Source organism: Muscardinus avellanarius, assembly GCF_963383645.1.
Source record: "Muscardinus avellanarius genome assembly, chromosome: 1".
Lineage (NCBI taxonomy): Eukaryota > Metazoa > Chordata > Mammalia > Rodentia > Gliridae > Muscardinus > Muscardinus avellanarius.
In genome coordinates this window covers 81,572,768-81,592,419 of record NC_137786.1, presented here as the reverse complement: position 1 = coordinate 81,592,419, position 19,652 = coordinate 81,572,768, and the positions used below count along the sequence as shown (strand labels likewise).

The 19,652-nt window shown below is 35.7% G+C and overlaps 1 protein-coding gene across 1 annotated transcript in view; it reads right to left on the bottom strand.

Moving 5' to 3' along the window:
• The window catches only part of ARSK (arylsulfatase family member K), a gene marked incomplete at both ends in the record, with an annotated part of 41,318 nt that overhangs the window by 4,315 nt on the left and 17,351 nt on the right, over positions 1 to 19,652 (bottom strand). Inside the window, 3 exons of the mRNA XM_080707327.1 lie at positions 7,080 to 7,304; positions 10,674 to 10,845; positions 14,204 to 14,486. Coding sequence (XP_080563453.1) covers positions 7,080 to 7,304; positions 10,674 to 10,845; positions 14,204 to 14,486 — 680 coding nt within the window. The remainder of the gene's footprint in view (positions 1 to 7,079; positions 7,305 to 10,673; positions 10,846 to 14,203; positions 14,487 to 19,652) is intronic.

The following is a 19,652-nucleotide window of genomic DNA, read 5'->3' as shown; positions in this document are numbered from 1 at the left end:
GATAAAAATTTAAGAGATGAGTGGGGAGTGGAAGAGATCATGCTAGACTCCCAGGTGCAATTAAAGACAGGGTTTTTACAGTAGGTAACAAGGGAAATCAGTAGAGGATTTTGAGCAAAAGTGTGACTCAGTCTGATACTAAGTATTGTGTTATAAATCAACTAATAGAGTCCAGGCAGGAGGTAGGAGAGAGTTGGCAAGCTGTGGCAGGAGTCCAGGCAAGGGATAATGGTTTCCAGTCTATTAATAGAGTAATATTCTCTGTAAATTTGATGTGGAATAATAAAGCCCATGTCAAATATCTATGCTGTTTAATAAATACCTTAGTATTTATTAATTTTTCTGTGCCTCAGAAGACTAGATTTTCTTTTTTTTAATTTTTGTGGCACTGGGGATTGAACCCATGGGCATTATACCCCTGAGCTACACCACCAGCCTTATTTTATTTTTTTGTTTTAAAACAGGGTCTTACTAAGTTGCGGAGGGCCTAAGTTACTGAGGCTGGCTGTGAACCTGTGATCCTTTCTCAGCCTCCCAAGTACTAGGATTACAGATGTCTGGCTGAAAATTGGATTTTAACTTCTCATATGTTTATCAATAATTACCTTAAAAACACTTTAAACTGCTTTTCAAAAACCTTTTTAATTCTGGTTTAAAAGCCACTTTTCATATTTACTTCTTTAGCAAATCTGTCATTCTTTTTCCATTTTAAATAAGTGTCATCATTCTCGGCAATATAAGCAAATATTAGAAGTGGCTGTAAGATTCTTAATAAAGAGTGATTTAAATATAAACAGTAGACAAATTGGTAAAAAAGGCAGTCTGGATAACTCTTTCTGAACATATAAGTAGATAAGGGATTAGATTGGTATGGCAATAATGCAAACTACATGTCCTTTATCAAGTACACTTAGGGAGAATGAAAAATACTAGTGAAAATCACACCTAACATTTATTGTTTACCATGTTACAGGTATTGTTCTAAGCTATGAAATAGCCACTATTATTCACATGTTATTGTGAGAAACTTGGACGATACAGATATGTTAAGTAACTTGTCCAAGTCACACAAAGGGTTATTACTGAAAAGGGATCTGAATTTAGACCTTGGATTCCTGGATCTCTGTACTCTTTAATACTATACAGTACTGTCTTACTGCAGTTATTCAACTCCACAGTATTTATCAGCCAATAAAAACACAAGTCTAGGCACAGTGCCTATCTATTCCCAGCCTTTCACTCAACAAGGGAGGTTTTACAATTTAAATCACTAGACAAGTAAATATACTTTTTTTTTTTTTTTTGCAGTTCTAGGGATGAAAATCAGGGGAATTCTACCTCCAAGTTACATCCCCAGCCGTATTTTTTATTCTTTATTTTGAAATAGGGTTTCACTAAGTTGCGGAGGGCCTCACTAAGTAGCTGAGGCTGTCAGGAAACTGCGATCCTCCAGTCTTAGCCTCCCGAGTGCTGGGATTACATGCATGTGCCACCATGCCCAGCATAAGTAAATATGCTTTTAAATACAACTGCATTCCAAAAAATTAAGTTCTCACAATTAAAAAAAAAATCTGGACTTTAAGTGGGAGGAAGGTAGATGTTTTACAAAAGGAATAGCTATTAAAAATTCATATGAAATAAGCTTAAAAGTAAAAATGAAAATTTTAATTTCAAAATGAGACTACTTTTATTTCTTATTGAGTTAAGGGATGCTGATGATTAGGTATTAGAGAAGAAAATACATGGGGGGATTAAAAAAATTAAATCCTACTAATAAAAACTGACATTTTCCCTCTAGTATTAGGAAATGGTAATGTGATACTATAAAGGACTTATAAAGCTAAACTTTAATATAAAATAGTGTATTGAAAAACAACATTCCTTTAAAGTATCTTTTACAAAGCTATTTGTAAGCTGGGTGTGGTGGCGCACACTTGTAATCCCTGCGCTTGGGGGGCTGAGACAGGAGGATCACACGGGTTTGAAGCCAGCCTCAGCTGCTTAGTGAGGCTCTCAGCAACTTAGTGAGACCCTGTTTTCAAATAAAATGTAAAAAAGGTCTGGGAGTATAGCCCAGAGGTAGAAAGCCTCTGGGTTCCGCCCCCAGTACCACCAAAAAAAAAAAAAAAAAAAAAAAAAAGCTATTTGTAAATTCAGACGTTTAAATAGATGTGTTGTAGTATCTTAGATTTCAACATACTCTTGATAGTAATACCAGTTGTTTTTTTCTGTTCAGTATCTTCCTATTGAAGCTTTTTTGAATCACCATCTTTCACGTGTTATTTTTCTTTTAGGTTCATAAAATGGAAGATTTAATCTGAGAAGTTTAATCCCATAGTCTTCACATGTAAACTGGATACAGCTATAGCTAAACTAATAAAGGACTTTTAGAAGTCTAAAAATAGAGAACCATTTATAATTGTTCTAAGCACTTAATTGGACAGAGGAATCAAAGCAAGAAGATCTTTGCAGATACTATATAAAAGTATAAATGAGTCTATTTATTCAGCATATGTGAAATAGAATATACTATCCCATAAGTCTACTTTTAGTCACTACTAATTAAAGTATCTTTAAACTCTCTTAAGTGCTGAAGAATTTCATTTTAAAGGTTGAATTAAACATCAAATTAAACTGGACCATCAGAATTACCTTTGCTTTCTTGGCTCCTGTAGCTTTTGAGCAAGGCAGCAGATTTAGTGTATGCCTGTTGTTTTATAATTATTAATAGTATTCTCTATTCTAAAAAATGTGCTGATTTAGATGGTAAATTAGATGGATCACTCTTCTCAACACATAAACAGACAAAAAGAAACAAAAGCCTGTTTCTATAACTTTAAAACCTACATGTAGACTATTTTTACATCATTTGTTTTTTTAAATAGAATTGACTATTTTTATGTAATCCATTATTACTAGACATTCATCGTGTTTCTCTTTTTTAGTATTTTAACAATGAAGATAAATATTTGTGTACATATATGGGTTATTTCCTAAAATGAGAATTTCTAGGTCAAAAGGTATGCACATTTTTTAAGAAATGTGGAAGATAATGCCACATTTGCCTCCGGGAAAATTGTGCCAGTTTATATTCCCAACAAAAGCATATGAGAAAGCCTATTTTTAATGCAAGATTTTACAGTTCTTCTTAATCTTTGAAAACTCCATATGTGAAAGAAAAATGGTTATGTTCTTGTTTTAATAGTTTTATGACTACTGAATGTGAATTTTATTTTATTTTATTTTATTTTATTTTTTGTGGCTCTGGGGATTGAATCCAGGGGCATCTGCCTCTGAGCCATACCCCCAGCCCTATTTTATTTTATTTATTTATTTTAAATCAGGGTCTCAATAAGTTGCTGAGGGTCTTGCTAAATTTCTTAGGCTAGCCTGGAACTTGCATGCTTCTGTCTCAGTCTCCCAAATACTGGGATTACAGGGATGTACATCATATCTGGCTCTGAATGTGAATCTTTAAAAATATCTTGGCCATTTTCTGTTGTGAACTGCTGGTTTTTATCTTTTGATGAACTCAATGGGGATATTTCTCTTTTTCTTACCAATTCATATGAACTTTATAGATATTAAACTTTTATCATTTATAAAAAGGTAACTATTTATTTATGTATTTTGTACTGGGGATTGAATCCCAGGGAATTCTACCTCTGAGCTAGAACTCCACAGGCCTATTTAGTTTTTTTAACTTTTTATTTTTCTCTTCTCCTCTCCGCTTTCTTTCTTTTTTTGATACTGGGGATTAAATCCAGGGACTTTCTACTTCTGAGCTATCCTCTCAGCCCTATTTTATTTTTTAATGTGAAACAAGGTCTCACTAAGTTGTGAGGGGCCTTATAAATTTTTGAGGCTGGTCAGGAACCTGTGATCATCCCGTCTCAGTCTCCCAAGTACTAGGATTACAAGTGTATGTCACTATATTTGAATTATTTTTTAAATTTTGAAACAGGATCTCATTAAGTTCGGAGTATCTCTCAAAGTTGCTAAGACTAGTCTTGAACCTGCAGTCCTCTTTTCTTAGCCTCCCAAGTACTGGTAAGACAGGCATGGGCCACCATATCTGACAAAAAGGTTACTTTTAAACTGTTAACAGCATTGTCTCCTATTCCAAACAAGGTTCTCATTTTACCCCTGGTCCTCTCTTTCCACCTTAATTTGGCTAACATCTGGTTATAAGAATGCTTAAGAGTTTTACATGAAGACCCATGCACAGGTATTCTCCATTTCCTCCTGCCCTCTAAAAATAACATAAACGTAGCTTTTCCCTTTCTGATGATAAGCAGTGTATTTATTATGAAACACTGTAAACTGTGCTAAACCTTGAAGATGTTAATTTGATTCCAATTTAGAATTGAAGAGACACTGATTTTTGCCTGTATTTCCTTTATCTTTTTGATTTAGATCAACATAAGATCTAAATGCTGCTACTAAAATATATTCTCACTGGGAAATGTGATTCAGAAGGAGTCTAGTACCAAGAATCTTATGAAAGCCAAAAATAAATAAAAATCTTTACAAACCTTTGAATTTTAGAAAATTATTATTGAAAAATTCCAGGAAAAAAAAAAAAAAAAAAAAAAAAAAACTATAGTTGCAGAGAACCTATGCCATTTCCAGAACAGCAGAGGTGGAATGCAATGGTGTTTCTGGGAATGTTTTCTCTTACATTCTTATTGTTGGATAATATAAAGTAGGCATGATAGGCAAGTGCCCCTCGAGAGGAATGAATGAAAATTCTCCCACCCCAACCAGTATTCCCTCCCTCCCTCCCTCTCTCTTTCCTTTTATTATTTCTATTTTATTTTTATGGTACTAGAGATTGAACCCGGGGGCACTCTACTCTGAGATACTCAGCCTTTTTTATTTTTTATTTTGAAAGAAGGTCTCATTCAGTTATTGTGCACTGGCCTCGAACCCGGAATCCACCTGCTTCTGTCTCCCAAGTACTGGGACTATACCTGTGTGCCACTACCCAGCTCCAAACAGTATTATCTTATTTGATATTTTTGTAAATGCTCTGTAAGATATGTATATCATGAAATGCATTATGGTAGTATATTTAATTTTAAAAATGTATCTAATTTTATTACCTAGTAAATACATTATGACATTTTTAAGTTTGCAAGTAGCCTTTAACTTTTATGATGTTAAATACTGTTAGCAGCATTGTCTCCTGGCTCCAACATAAGGTTCTCATTTTACCTGATCCTCTCTTTTCACTTTATTCTTAAGTAATGATAAGTAAAGAAAATGATATCCTAAGATTATATAGTATAAAATTTGTATTGTAGGCAAATATAAAACAATATTTATATAAAAGTGACTCAAACCCTTGCATATTAATCAATGAACATATAAGGTGACAGAATGTCTACAAAAACTAGGACTTACTGAGGACAGTTCCCAAAAGATACTGTTTAGCTGTTAGAGTGAAAGAGACAAATGCCAAACATGACTAGTAAGTATACTGAGGAACACACTGGGAAAGAAAATCACCCTAGTTTTCTACAGTCTTTCACAATGCTTTTTGAAATTCTAGTTAATGTGCCTCAAGGAAGTAGAACCAGGTTTAAAAAGACAAACAAACAAAAATGGTGGCCCTAAGAGGAATTCTTGGGGGAATGAAAGTTCTACTGAGGAAAAAGCAGGGAAGGAAAGAAATGCCAATAATAGTATATATTCATAGAACTCTACTAGAAGATAAGAGAGACACACAAAAACAATGTTATTGGGCTGCAGGGGTAGCCTAGCATGTTTGAGGCCCTGGATTCCATTGCCAGCAGTACAATCTCATAATTATATATACACTTCTTAAAAAAAAAAAAAGACAGAAATGACAAAATAGAGATCTGGAAAATGATGGATTGAGAAACTGGCTGAAATGAAATATGGCTAAATGGCATAATTTTCTTTGGGATAAAAGAAAACCTGCGAATGATGACCAAGAAACTGTAGAGATTAAAAATTTAAAGAACTAGAAAGACATTAAAAATACATGAAGTGATGTGAAATAGAACAGGAAAGGGCACTGATTTAAATGAACTCAAAGAAGCCTAGTTAAATAAAAGAAAAGACTAGGAAGGAAGAAGATAAAAGGGTTGATCTTAAGATGCACATTTCCTTCGCATTTTTAACATGTCTCCAATTGTGGGAATGTGCTATTTTTTTCTTTCACCAAAATTTGTAAATTAATGATATTTTTTGTAATTGATGGTGCCTCAGAATGGAAGAATTACAGTATATAAATGCTGATGGATTTAAAGTACTCTGCTAAATGAGACAGAAACTAGCAGTTAGTTTTACATAGTTTCCTTTGAATCTGAGGATGTTGTTATTCTGGTATCTCAAGGGAAACTGCTAACTACTCCAATATAATGACTATGCTTTTATCCATTAAGAAGCAAGCAAAGCAATTAGTATAAAACTATCTTGAGGATCTGAGGAGAGAGATATTCACAGTATCAGGTTAGGAGACTTTTTTTTTTATTATGGTACTGGGGGTGGAACCAGGGTTTTCTACCTCCAGGCTACACTCCCAGACCTATTTTATGTTATATTTGGGAACAGGGTCTCACTAAGTTGCTGAGAGCCTCACTAAGTAGCTGAGAGCCTCACTAAGTAGCTGAGGCTGGCTTCGAACCTGTGTGATCCTCCTGTCTCAGCCTCATAAGTACTGGGATTACAAGCGTGCGCCACCATGCCCGGCTTTAGGAGACTTTCTAATACTGTATAACATTAACAGTTTCAAAATGGAAAGAATAATCCAGAAAGGAAATACATTTTTAGGGAGGTGGTGGTAGAGAATTAAATGATGTAGAAATTATCTACAAAGTTATGAACCTGAATTTGGAGACATATTCTGAATCTTTTGAAAGGGAAGTGACTAAACTGAGCAAAGGTCACAGGAACCTGAGGAATATTCTTCTCATTTTTCAGAGTAAGAACTGGACTCAAAGTTGTCAGTTGCTGAAGGTTAAAAGAAGCCAGCAGAACCTGTAAGTACTTTGCCTATTCATTCTCCAGCATTAATTACAAATAACCATTTACAGAATCTCACTACTTACCAAGCATAGTAGGATAAATATCCACAAGAGAAACTACATTGGGTACTTGTAGATTGGCCTTAATTCCTGGTCCCATTATCAAAAGTGGAACATGGGCACTGGCTTCATACATACTCATTTTATAAAACTGTCGATGTTCCATGGCCAGCTCTCCGTGGTCTGAAGTGTACACCACGATAGTTTTCTGAAGAAGATCTAATTGGCGAAGCGCCGAAATAATTTCACCTACAATGAAATCAAGACGACTCTAGTCATCAGCTTTTAGTTCATGTTTTATTCTGTCACACGAGGTTTATAATGACTCTACCCTGTAAAAGTTTGTCAGGATACTTAAGGTTTGATTATTACCTAAAGTTCACGTGCATGCTCCTCGATTGATAAAGGGAAAGGAGAAGATATAATACTAACAGGAGCTCTTGCTCAAAGCTCTTTGTCTGCAGATCGTGCCAGCTCTCTTTTGTTTCTTTAAGAGAATGGGTGGGCGGGGGAAATCTTCCTCTATGTGCCATTAATGCAAAGAAATGGCAAGTCAGGATGTCAGCACTGTACAAGTCTCAGATGACACAAAGACTGATAACACCATGGACCTACAAGTTCTGTACAACAGAAGGTGATGAGGGCCAGAAGAACTCCTCTTCCCTGAGACTTTTCCTCTGAAACTCCTAAGCAACTAGTTCATGCTCATGAAGTTGGCTAAAGATTATGGAAATGCCACCTTTGAAGATGAGGTAATACAAATGGTACATGCATGTGATTTTAGCATATTCTTGTATAGTAAAATTCCTCTTGGAATTGTCTTGGAACTCTCTCCTCAGTGTAATTAAGAGAATCATAATGTGGCATAGTCCAGAGACAGGAGTCATCCCTCTTTTGGCAGTTTCTGAGTCTGAGGAACAAGTGTCTGTATTACTTAAAACCCTACAGATTCTGAGGTCCAGTCAGAATTGAGACTCACTGTCCTATAGAGTTAGTTATTCATGGAGTTGAGATCTTCATGGTCTTTAAACTGGATAACTGGACAACTGGAACTGCTTCCTGATTTGTCTTCTCACCTCTCCTCCTCTTTGCCCTCCACAGTATCCCTTGTACCATTCTGGTGGCTCTCTTTCTAGAACACCTAATCACATGATCATGTCACATTCTTGCGTAAAACTGTTTCACAGGTTCCCGCTGTCTACCTTTAGCATGGCACATAAGGCCCCTGTCCATTGTCCAACCTCAGCGTCCTCAGCTACCTGCTAAACCTTTATCCTTTAGCAATCCTAAACTGCTCAGAATGTCCTGAACACACTACATTAGTTTACATTTTATTGCCTCTGTTCACACTTTGCTTTCCATGTCAATGAGCCTTCCTTGAAGTGGACAAAGAGCTTAGAGTATCTTAATGTGTGATTTCTTTTCTTTTTCTTTTCTTTCTTTTTTTTTTCTTGGTGGTACTGGGGTTCCTGGAAACCTTTCTACCTCCAGGCTACACTCCCAGACCTATTTTTATATATATTTTAAATTTGGAAACAGGGTCTCTTAAGCCAGTGTGGCTGGCTTCTAACCTGTGCAATCCTCCTGTCTCTTCCCCTGCCAAGTGTGGGGATTACAAGCGTACGCCACCACTCCCGGCTTTATTATTTATTTTGAAACAGGGTCTCAAGAAGTTGCAGAGGGTGTCACTAAGTAGCTGAGGCTGTCCCTGAACTGCAATCCTCCAGTCTCAGCCTCCTGAATGCTGGGATTACAAGCGTGTGCCACCATAACTAGCTCAGTGTAAATTTAAAAAGGAAAATATAATGTATTCAATACATTTTATAACTTGAAGTAAGCAAGCTGCTAATTTTTTTTTTTTGCCCTAAAGAGACTAAATATTCTTATATTCTTTGAGGCAACATTATATAGTATTGCCTCTCAGTAGATATAGATGCAAACTTTCAAAAGCAATTTCTAGGGTACAAATGGGTAAACATCCCCCAATGTCAGGAAATATCAATGAAGCTGGATGTGGTGGCGCACGCTTGTAATTCCAGCACTTGGGAGGCTGAGACAGGAGGATCTGCACAGGTTCAAAGCCAGCTTCAGCTACTTAGTAAGACCCTGCTTCCAAATAAAGTATAAAATAGGTCTGGGAGTATGGCATGGAGGTAGAAAAACCCCTGGGCTCCACTCCCAGTACCAACAAAGAAAAAGAAAAGAAAAAAAAAAGATAAATGAAATACAATTCAAAAGATATATGAATTTAAGATTCAAGAAACTTACTTAAAATCTTACATTGTGTGCATGGAAAGTCCTTATGAATTTTAAAATGAATATTATACTTGCTATAACATAAATAATTTCTCCACATAGCTTTTTAAAGCTGTTCACTGGCAAGGTTTTCACTGTATAGAAGTGCTAAGCACAGTTCACTAAAGCAGTTATGTTTTACTCCAAAATGCAGCAAAATAAATGCTGGTATTATGAAAATAACTTTTGTTATAAAGTTCTATTTTTTTGTGGTACTGGGATGGAACCTTGGGGCTTTCTACCTCTGGGCTATACTCCCAAACTTACTTTATATTTTATTTGGAAACAGGGTCTCACTAAGCTGCTGAGAGCCTCTCTAAGTAGATGAGGTTGGCTTCGAACCTCTGTGATCCTCCTGTCTCAGCCTCCCAAGTAATGGGATAACAAGTGTGAGCCACCACGCCAGGCTATAAAGTCATGTAAGTCATTTTTTAAAACCAAGTTTTCCCCACATAAGAATGGGAAACTTTGATAACTCTACTAATGAACAGGCAAAACTCTTTCGGCAATCATTTATGGAGGCAGGTTTGGTTTTGAGCTGGCCTTGAACCTGAATGAGTGTAGGAAATTCAATATGATTTTGGTCCAGTATATCAACAGGAAAGCTAACTTTAGCTTTCATTAAGCCCTTCTTAAAGGCATAGGGAAAATTTGTTTTGTTTTGCAAGAATTAGAATCTGGTAGGAGTTATAAGACTCAATGCATAAATTTTTTGCATCTCTTAGAACCTGAGCTATTTTACAGTTACCTAGCACATGCAAACATGTGTTCAGCTGAATACTGATTCCTGTTTAAGGCCAGTAAAAAGTATTGTTTCAAGCAAATGATGGCCTTCTATGACCCTTTCTTTATGTGTGAAAAAATATGAGCATCAGCTGGGCGTGGTGGTGCATGCTTGTAATCCCAGTGCTTGGGAGGCTGAGACAGGAGGATCACACAGGTTTGAATTCAGCCTCAGCTACTTAATGAGGTTCTCAGCAACTTAGTGAGACCCTGTTTCCAAATAAAGTATAAAATAGGTCTGGGAGTATAGCCCGGAGGTAGAAAAGCCCATGGGTTCCACCCTCCATACCCCCCCCACACACACAAATATGAGCATTTATGAACCTGAGAACTTATGAATAATTAGAACTTTTCTACTCTCAATGCATATTATCCCATTTTTTATATGTGTCAAAATTTCTATAGTTCTAAGTCTAAAGTATCAAAGCAACTGTTCTAAGAAACATGTGAAAATGCTCATGAAGGTCCCAATAGCATGATAATAGTTTGCTGGAAAAATACATTTTCCTCATGTAATTGCTTATTAATTATACCACTTACCAAGCATAGCATCTGTCTCAGCACACATAGCATAATAAAATGCTCTAATATTCATAATTTCTTTGTCTGTAAACTTCTGGGTGCAGTTTTTTGTATAAGAAGAGTAATAATCTACAGGGTGCATTTCTGCCAGAGGTAACCACTTTGGGATTTTTATAGCATCAGCAGATACCTAAAAAGGGAGAAAAAAACTTAGTTATGAGCCAGGCGTGATGGCACACACTTGTAATCTCAGCATTTGGGAGGCCGAGACTGGAGGATCATGGTTTGCCGACAGCCTCAGCTAATTAGTGAGGCCCTTTGCAAATTAGTGAGACTCTGTTTCAAAGTAAAGAATAAAAATAGGGCAGAGGGTGTAACTTGGAGGTAGAGTGCCCCTGGGTTCCATCCCCAGACCCACAAAAAAAAACAAAAACAAAAACAAAAACAAACAATCTTAGTTATGCTAGCAAAGTAGTAATATTCTTCTCCTTCAACAAGTGTATATGGTAAGCTACACAATGCTTAATTACTTAGAATGTAGGGAAAAAAAAGGTTACTAAGTGTGTAAAGAAAATAATACATAAAATAGGAACAAACTGTCAATAAAGGCTGAAAATTCCTTACCTAAAATGTTTCAGACCAGGAGTATTTTGAGATTCCAGATATTTTTTAGATTTTGGAGTATTTACATATATGTAACGAGTCTAAACATGAACTTCATTTAAATTTCATGCACATCTTATACACATAGCCCAGAACTAATTTTATACAGTACTTTTAGTGCCCCTGCATTTTGACTATATCCTATCATATGAGGACAGTGAGGAATTTTCCATTTGTTGTATAATACTGGCACTCAAGATTTTGGAACATTTCAGACTTTGGGCTTTCAGATTAGGGATGCTCAACCTGTATTACAGGTAACAATAAATAAATAAATAAGTATATACAAACATATGTATCTAGATATACAGTGAGACAGTTGGGAAAAAACTATTTTAGAATTAATTTGGCATGGCAATAAAAAATATTAGCTAATAGATAGTATAGATCTGTCCACCACTTTAATATATAGTTGTGTGACCAATTCAAGACTTCATAATCAATAAACTAAGAATTCAGATTATTTTTCCTTCATAGTTCACTACTAAAAGTTGACATTATTGGTGGGCATGGTGGCGCATGCTTGTAATCCCAGCATTTGGGAGGCTGAGACAGGAGGATTGCAATTCATGGACAGCCTCAGCTACTTAGGCCCTTTGCAACTCAGTGAGACCTTGTTTCAAAATAAAGAATTAAAAAGTAGGGCTGCGATTGTCACTGTGCCCCTGGGTTCCATCCCCAGTACTAAAAAAAAAAAAAAGAAAAAGAAAAAGAAAGACTTTATCTAATGATATACACAAATGTTTGTTAGGAACAAATATGAATTTTAACATATATGAGTACTTAACTTATAGTGTTGGGAAACACATGACTAGATCTTTAATATAGATCTTCTAGTCATGAGACTCTCAAATTCAAATGTCTACTTTAGTTGAATGCTATTTGATTGATTTTACTAGCTCCAAAATTTAAAAAACTGGGCCACTTAGAGTGTTTACCAAGATAAGAGGTTTCTAAAGTCCTGACATTTCCTTTACAACTGAATGCAGTAAACTGTTTCTGATAAGAGCTTGTAAAGTAATTTATATATAAGTCTACACAATTAAAAAATACAGGTAGTTCATGCTTCATATGATGCTAATATGTATGAATTTCAGTTATCATGGTCTAGTTAAATAACATGTCCCACAATAACAGGGCTCAAAAAAATTTCTTTCTTGTAGTAATGGGGATTGAACCCAGGGATATTTTACCTCTGAGCTACACACCTAGCCCTATTTTGTTATATTTTTAAAAAATTTGAAACGGTCTCAGTAAATTGCCACATGCTGGCCTTGACACTTAGATCCTCCTGTCTCAGTCTCCCAAATGCTGGGATTCACTGTACCTGGCCAGGGTTCAAATTCAGTTACTGAGGTCTATTAACTGAACAACTGGATACATTATATACTTTCACACCTATATGCTACTAGCTCTTTGGTCTACAAATCACTATGTAAATAATAGATGCACACAGCATTCAGTGATCAATTATGTTGTTTCTTTAAAAGTAGTAATTGGTGATGCAGGACATGCAGACAGCAAAGTGAGTGAGTGTGTACCTGTGCTACGTCCTGGTCTCTCAGTGATAAATCCAGGTGACGCTCTACAAAAGTAGGATAATCAAAAGAGGAACTAGTTAACAAAGGTGAATCTGCAGTAAAGAAATGAAAAGTGTTAAGTCTAAAAGTGAAATTCAAATAAAATGTAAATGAAGTTATAGAAGGTATGTCTGACCTGGAAATATGGACACTATCAATTGTCACTCCAAAGACTCTAGGTGTGTAGCTAGAGGAAGTAAAAAAACACTTATTGACATAAATGAGCAAAGTTATTATGAAAAGAATAAACATGTTCCAGAGGAAATTGCACTAAAAAAATGTATACATTAAAGGCTTTCTTAAATACATCAGTGACATTGGAAGTGTAAAAGGTAAAATGTTGAAAGGTGATCCAAACTTGGAAAACAATATGATGATCTTTCATGTCATAGAGAAGATGCTTGCTCTGTATTATAAATTATAAAGAAAGAAAATAAGCATCATTCTAATTATTCTTGATATTAATAAAAAATCTACAAAAATAAACCAAAAAAATTTTTTTGGTGGTACTGGGGATAGAACACAGAGGTATTTTTACCTTTGAGCTACATTCCCAGCCCTATATTTTATACTTTATTTTGAAACAGGGTCTCACTGAGTTGCAAAGGGCCTCACTAAGTAGCTGAGGCTGTGAATCATGATCCTCCTGTCTCAGCCTTCCAAATTCTGGGATTACAAGCATGTGCCAGCACACCCAGCCAATTTTTTTAAAAATTGTGTTTCCGATGGTTTCATTACGTGCACCTTAAAAAGTTAAGACTGTCTTATACAGTTACAGTTTGCAGGGTCAATTTTATTATTCTAAACTATGCAGAGTGAGGTCTGCCTGGACTCCTAAAAAAATATCTTTCAGTTTCCCTCTCTCTCTTTTTTTTGGGGGGGGGTTGGTACTGGGGACTGAACCCAGGGGCATTTAACTTTTGAGCTATACCCCTAGACGTATCTTTAATTCTTTATATTGAATCAGGATCTTACTGAGTTGCGGAGGGCCTCACTAAGTAGCTGAGGCTGGCTGCGAACCTGTGGTCCTTCTCTCATCCTCCCTCCCCAGATTCCAGAGTACAACACCATGCCTAGCTCAGTTTCTTTTTTTAGGATATTATCATACATAAATGTATTCAATTCATATGTAGGTTTCTGAGTTCTAACATAATTAGAGTTTTAATTATACCAGTTATCGGTCAAGTTTAAATATACATTTTAAAAGTTTTTCTTTAAAAGTGATATAGAAAAAGAATGAGCTAATACCAGTAAGCTACAGATACAATGTTAACGTCTGCTTTTGAGAACCCATAGTGTACTTACTTTTTTAAGCCAATAAAGAGATGTGTGAAATGTTGAGGATCCAAAGTTTTCTCCTGAAGATGGTGAAGGGTAGGGGTGTGGCAAATTTAATCCCAAGTAGAGAACAAAAGGTTTAGTGTAATGAGCTGCCTCCTTTCTTAGCCAGTTTATTGCTTTGTCTGTATTCTTCCAGTCAGCTTCCATCACTCTCACTTTAGTCTCATTGAGGGTAAGGTTAACCATTGGCCTTCCTTCTTGCCTGAGTAAGAAAGCTACATCTCTTGTCCATGCTTCCACGCGGTTGCTGGAGGGAGTAAAGACAGCATTATTTGAAGATACTTTAAAAAATATTTAAAAACTGACTAAGTACACAGGAAAGCAACAAAGGAAGTAATTTTTAGATTCAGTCATGTAAATGTTCAGAATAACTACGTTAGACCTGAACTGAAAAGTTTTTGAGGGGTGGTAGATCACTTGCCTAGGAAGTACACCACCCTGAATTTGAGCCCTAAAACTGCAAATAAATAAATAAGCAAAATGAAAGTTCTTAGTACTGAAAACCCAGAAGAAGACAAAAATTGAGTATATGCTGTTTAAAACTATGATGGGATACTTAGACTGTTAATTTTTCTTATAGCAAGATATTTAGTCAAAGTATGTTTCAGAATCCTAGTATTTTTCTGTATTCACTGGGTTTCCTAGCATTTTTCTTTTTTCTATCAGAAGATAGAATTTGTAACCAAAGTTAGTATAATTTATTTTTATCGCTAAATCTTTAGATTTAAAAAATCCTTCCAACCATGTATATTTCACATATTTTTGAAGTCCATATTTTAAATGATTCCTACCTCTTTCTTTTCTCATTAAAAGATTAATTAATTTTTTTTTTTTTTTTTTTTTGGTGGTACTGGGGTTCCTGGAAGCCCTTCTCCCTCCGGGCTACACTCCTAGACCTTTTTTTTTTTTTTTTTGGTGGTACTGGGGTTCCTGGAAGCCCTTCTGCCTCCGGGCTACACTCCCAGACCTATTTTTTATACTTTTTTATTTGGAAACAGGGTCTCATAAGCCAGCGCGCGCGGCTGGTTTCGAACCTGCGCGATCCTCCTGTCTCTGCCTCCCAAGCGCGGGGATTACAAGCGTGCGCCACCATGCCCGGCTAGACCTTTTTTTATTTATTTGGAAACAGGGTCTCTTAAGCCAGCAAGGCTGACTATGAACCTGCGTGATCCTCCTGTCTCCGCCTCCCAAGCGCAGGGATTACAAGCCTGCGCCACCACGCCCAGCCTTAAAAGATTAATTTTAACCATGATCTGAGCTAGTCTAATAGTGATACAAATTTCTTATACATTATAAGCTAGAGATGTTTTCTTTATTGGCCAATTTATAAATTAAGTGATTTAATCAATTCAGTTCCATTAAGTCTTTAGTCTGTTTTATACTTGACTTTTATCAGTCCATGTCTAAGAATATATAGCTGGCATACTTGTTTAGGAAACAGCCTTGGGCATTTCTAAGGAACTTGTAAGTTTAAGCTGAGGTAATTATTTCTGAAGTGCTATATCAGTTTAGAAAGAATTTTACAAATCCAGCTACCAACCCTCTAGGGATATTTTATATTAAAAAATAATATCCCACTTGAGCAAAATTTCAATACATACAAATGACTAATGGCCCATGGATGATTAGACAAAATGAAAGATTTTCTTTTTTTCTTTTTTTTGTTAACCTGCCTGAAGGTAAAAGAAAGGCAGGTAAGGAAATTTAAGTAAACATAAAAATAATATATTTTTATAACAATTACTATATTTTCATAAAAATAATATAAATTAGAATTTTAGCAGTGTTATATCTAACAGATTCTAATTAACTCTAACAGATGGGAAATTCTAAAATAGGCAGTTTTGTAAAACTCATTATGCTATCAAAACAATATGGCATTAGTTTCTTAGTCTTTTCCTTAAATCATTGCTGAAATATCACTATATGTGACTATTAGAGTTGGATTTTAGAGGTTTATAACACTAGCAGTTCTGGTAGAACTAAGAAAGTTTGAAATAAGAATAATACGTAGATTCATACAGGATGTGTAGGAACTAAGAAAATTTTCTTTTCAACCTAAGAGTATTATGTGGAAAAACACCCTGAGAAATGGTCACAAGAAGTGCCCATCTTTGGGTTAATTTGGGTATAGACTACTGTCTTGATCTTGCTGATGACTTACTCAGTTGACTCTGATGCAGTCAGGAGTGACTCTAACCCATGTCGAGGGAAGACCTTCTACCCTTTAAAGATGTCAGCATTTACCCAGCTGACTTGATCTTTTGCCACAGCAATTAATAGTATGATTTAATTTAACCTTTCTGGTAATAAATTTATAGCCCTTCTTATGTTCTTTATATAGTGCCAAGATTCTTTTTTTAAACCCAGCTTTATATAAATAAAAGCTTTAATCGCTACTCCTTTTTAATGTAGTCCTCGAGACTCTTGCCACAGCAATAAGACAAGAGAAGAAATCAAAGGAATTCGAATAGGAAGAGAAGAATTAAAACTATCCTTATTTGCAGATGATATGATCCTTTATCTAGATCCTTTATCTATCAGCAGTGTAGCAGGATACAAAATCAATCTAAAGAAACCAGTTGCTTTTCTTTATGCCAACAATGAATCCACAATGAAAGAAAAAAAGAAAACAATTCCATTCACTATAACCTCAAAACCGATAAAATACCTAGGAATAAACCTAATGAAAGATGTAGAAGACCTCTACAACAAAAACTATAAAACATTAAAGAAAGAAATTGAAGAAGACCTTGGAAGATGGAAAGCTCTCCCTTGCTCACGGATAGGCAGAATAAATATCATCAAAATGGCCATTCTGCCAAAAGTGTTCCATAGATTCAATGGAATTACTATTAAAATACCAACAACATTCTTCAAAGACCAAGAAAAATAACTCATGAATTTTATGGAGAAAGAAGAGACCCAGAATAGCCAAGTAATCCTCAGCAATAAAAACCAGGCAAGAGGCATCACAATTCCGGACTTCAAATTATACTATAGAGCAATAGTAGTAAAAACAGCATGGTATTGGCACAACAACAGGCAGACTGACCAGTGGAATAGAATAGAAGATACAGAAACAAATCCACACACCTATAGTCAATTGATCTTTGACAAAGGGGCCAAATTTACACATTGGAGAAAAGACAGCCTTTTCAACAAATGGTGCTCGGAGAACTGGCTATCCATTTGTAGAAAGATGGAACTAAATCCTTACCTCTTGCCATGGACAGGAATCAACTTGAGATGGATCAAAGACTTAGAAATTAGACCAGAGACTATGAAGTTATTAGAGGAAGTCATAGGCTTAACACTACAACATATAGGCACAGGCAGTAACTTCTCAACAAGATCTCCAAAGCACAGAAAATTAAAGCAATAATTAACAAGTGGGATGGCATCAAACTAAAAAGTTACTTCTCATCAAAGGCAAACATCAAGAACCTAAAGAAAAAGCCCACTTTTTCTTTTTCTTGGGAGAAGATCCTTACCAGTCACCACTCAGATAGAGGGCTAATATCCAGAATATACAGAGATCAAAATACACTAGCAAAACAAATAATCCAATCAAGATATGGGCAACTGAACTGAATAGACACTTCACAAAAGAAGAGATACAAATGGCCAATAGATACATGAAAAGATGTTCAACATCATTAGCCATCAGGGAGATGCAAATCAAAACTACGTTGAGATTCCATCTAACCCCAATCCGAGTGGCAAGCATAAGGAAATCAAATGACAACAAATGCTGGTGAGGATGTGGGGAAAGAAGAACTCTTTTACACTGTTGGTGGGAGTGCAAACTAGTTCAGCCGCTATGGAGATCGGTGTGGAGATTCCTTAGAAAACTGGGAAAAGACCCACCATTTGATCTGGCTTTACCACTCCTGGGTATCTTTCCAAAGGGGTTAAAATCAGAGAACTACAGTAACATATGCATACCCATGTTCATAGTAGCACAATTCCTTAATAGCCCAAATATGGAACCAACCTAGGTCTCCATCAACAGATAAATGGATTGCAAAATTATGGGAAATACACACAATGGAATTCTACTCAGCTATAAAAAAGAACAAAATCATGTAATTGCAAGAAGATGGAAAGACCTAGAGAACATTATGTTAACTGAGATCAGCTAAGCACAGAAAGAGAAGGGACTTATGTTTTCTCTAATATGCCCAAACTAGGGAGTATTAGGTTTACCAGAGGGACTCCAGATAATGAAGGAGAAACTTCATCAAAGCTAGAATGGAAGGATAGGAGAAGAAGAAGGCTGAGGTTGATTAATGAAGGAGCTACATCCGAATTTGTGTAAGAATATAAATATAGCACGGTTAACCTGGACACTCACTTTTGGGAGGGGGGAAAGGGGAACCCAGGGAGGGGAGGGTACCAATCAGAATCTGAATGTATGCCATTTTCAATATGTTCCACATAAAAATAAAAAAAAGCTTTAATCAAGTTAATTTTCACTTGGTTTGATCATTACGGCCAGATTTCAAACTTGGTTTCATTTTTGCCTTCTTACTGAATAATTGAGTTATTCCTCAGTAATTCAAATGGAAAATAAAATTACCTAACACATTACCAACTAATTATTGGATGTATCTGTATATATGCCATTGCTGTGTGGGTTTTTTGCCAGTGTGCCAAATTCTGCTATAACATTGATAATGTCAGTTCACAGGCAGCACAGGATTAATTTACACAGTAGCAATGACATCTGAAAAAAATCACACATAGATTGTGAGGACATGATCCTTTTCTTTCAACATGAAGTAGGAGCCTAGACAAACCTTCAGCTTCCTAAACTTTAGTAAAAGGTAATTAGTCCAGACTTTGAGAGGCAAATAGAGGCCTCTCTTTTTCTCTCTCTCATTGTTATTGTTAGTTAAAATTGAGACATATAATGCATATCTATTAAGTTTCTTGCATGAAAAAACAACTCTGATAGATGCCCTCACATATTTCTGTAACAGCCTAATAAATTCTGCAAGAGAAAATGGAATCTAGAGATTAATTTTCATTGAATACTTTTTCCTCAAAGTTGTGGGAAACACACATACTATTTTAATAGGACTTACAAGGCTTTCATCTGTCTTCTTTACCACATGCTCACTCACAGAACAGTCTCTTTGAATTAAATGAATCATATCAACCCTGACAAATGCAAGTTGGAATATCACTTTTCATTATAACAGTCTCAGAGGTGTGGCTCAGTGGTATAGTACTTACCTAGCCTGCTCCAAGCCCTGGGTTTGATCACAGCAGCAAAAAATAAATAGTAAATACTCAGTATATTTATAGTTTTCCACTGATTAATTTTATTAATTTCAACCATTATAATTTTTGGTGAAATTACGGTAACTAGTACTCCCTAATCTTTTTTTTTTTTTTCTTTGCGGTA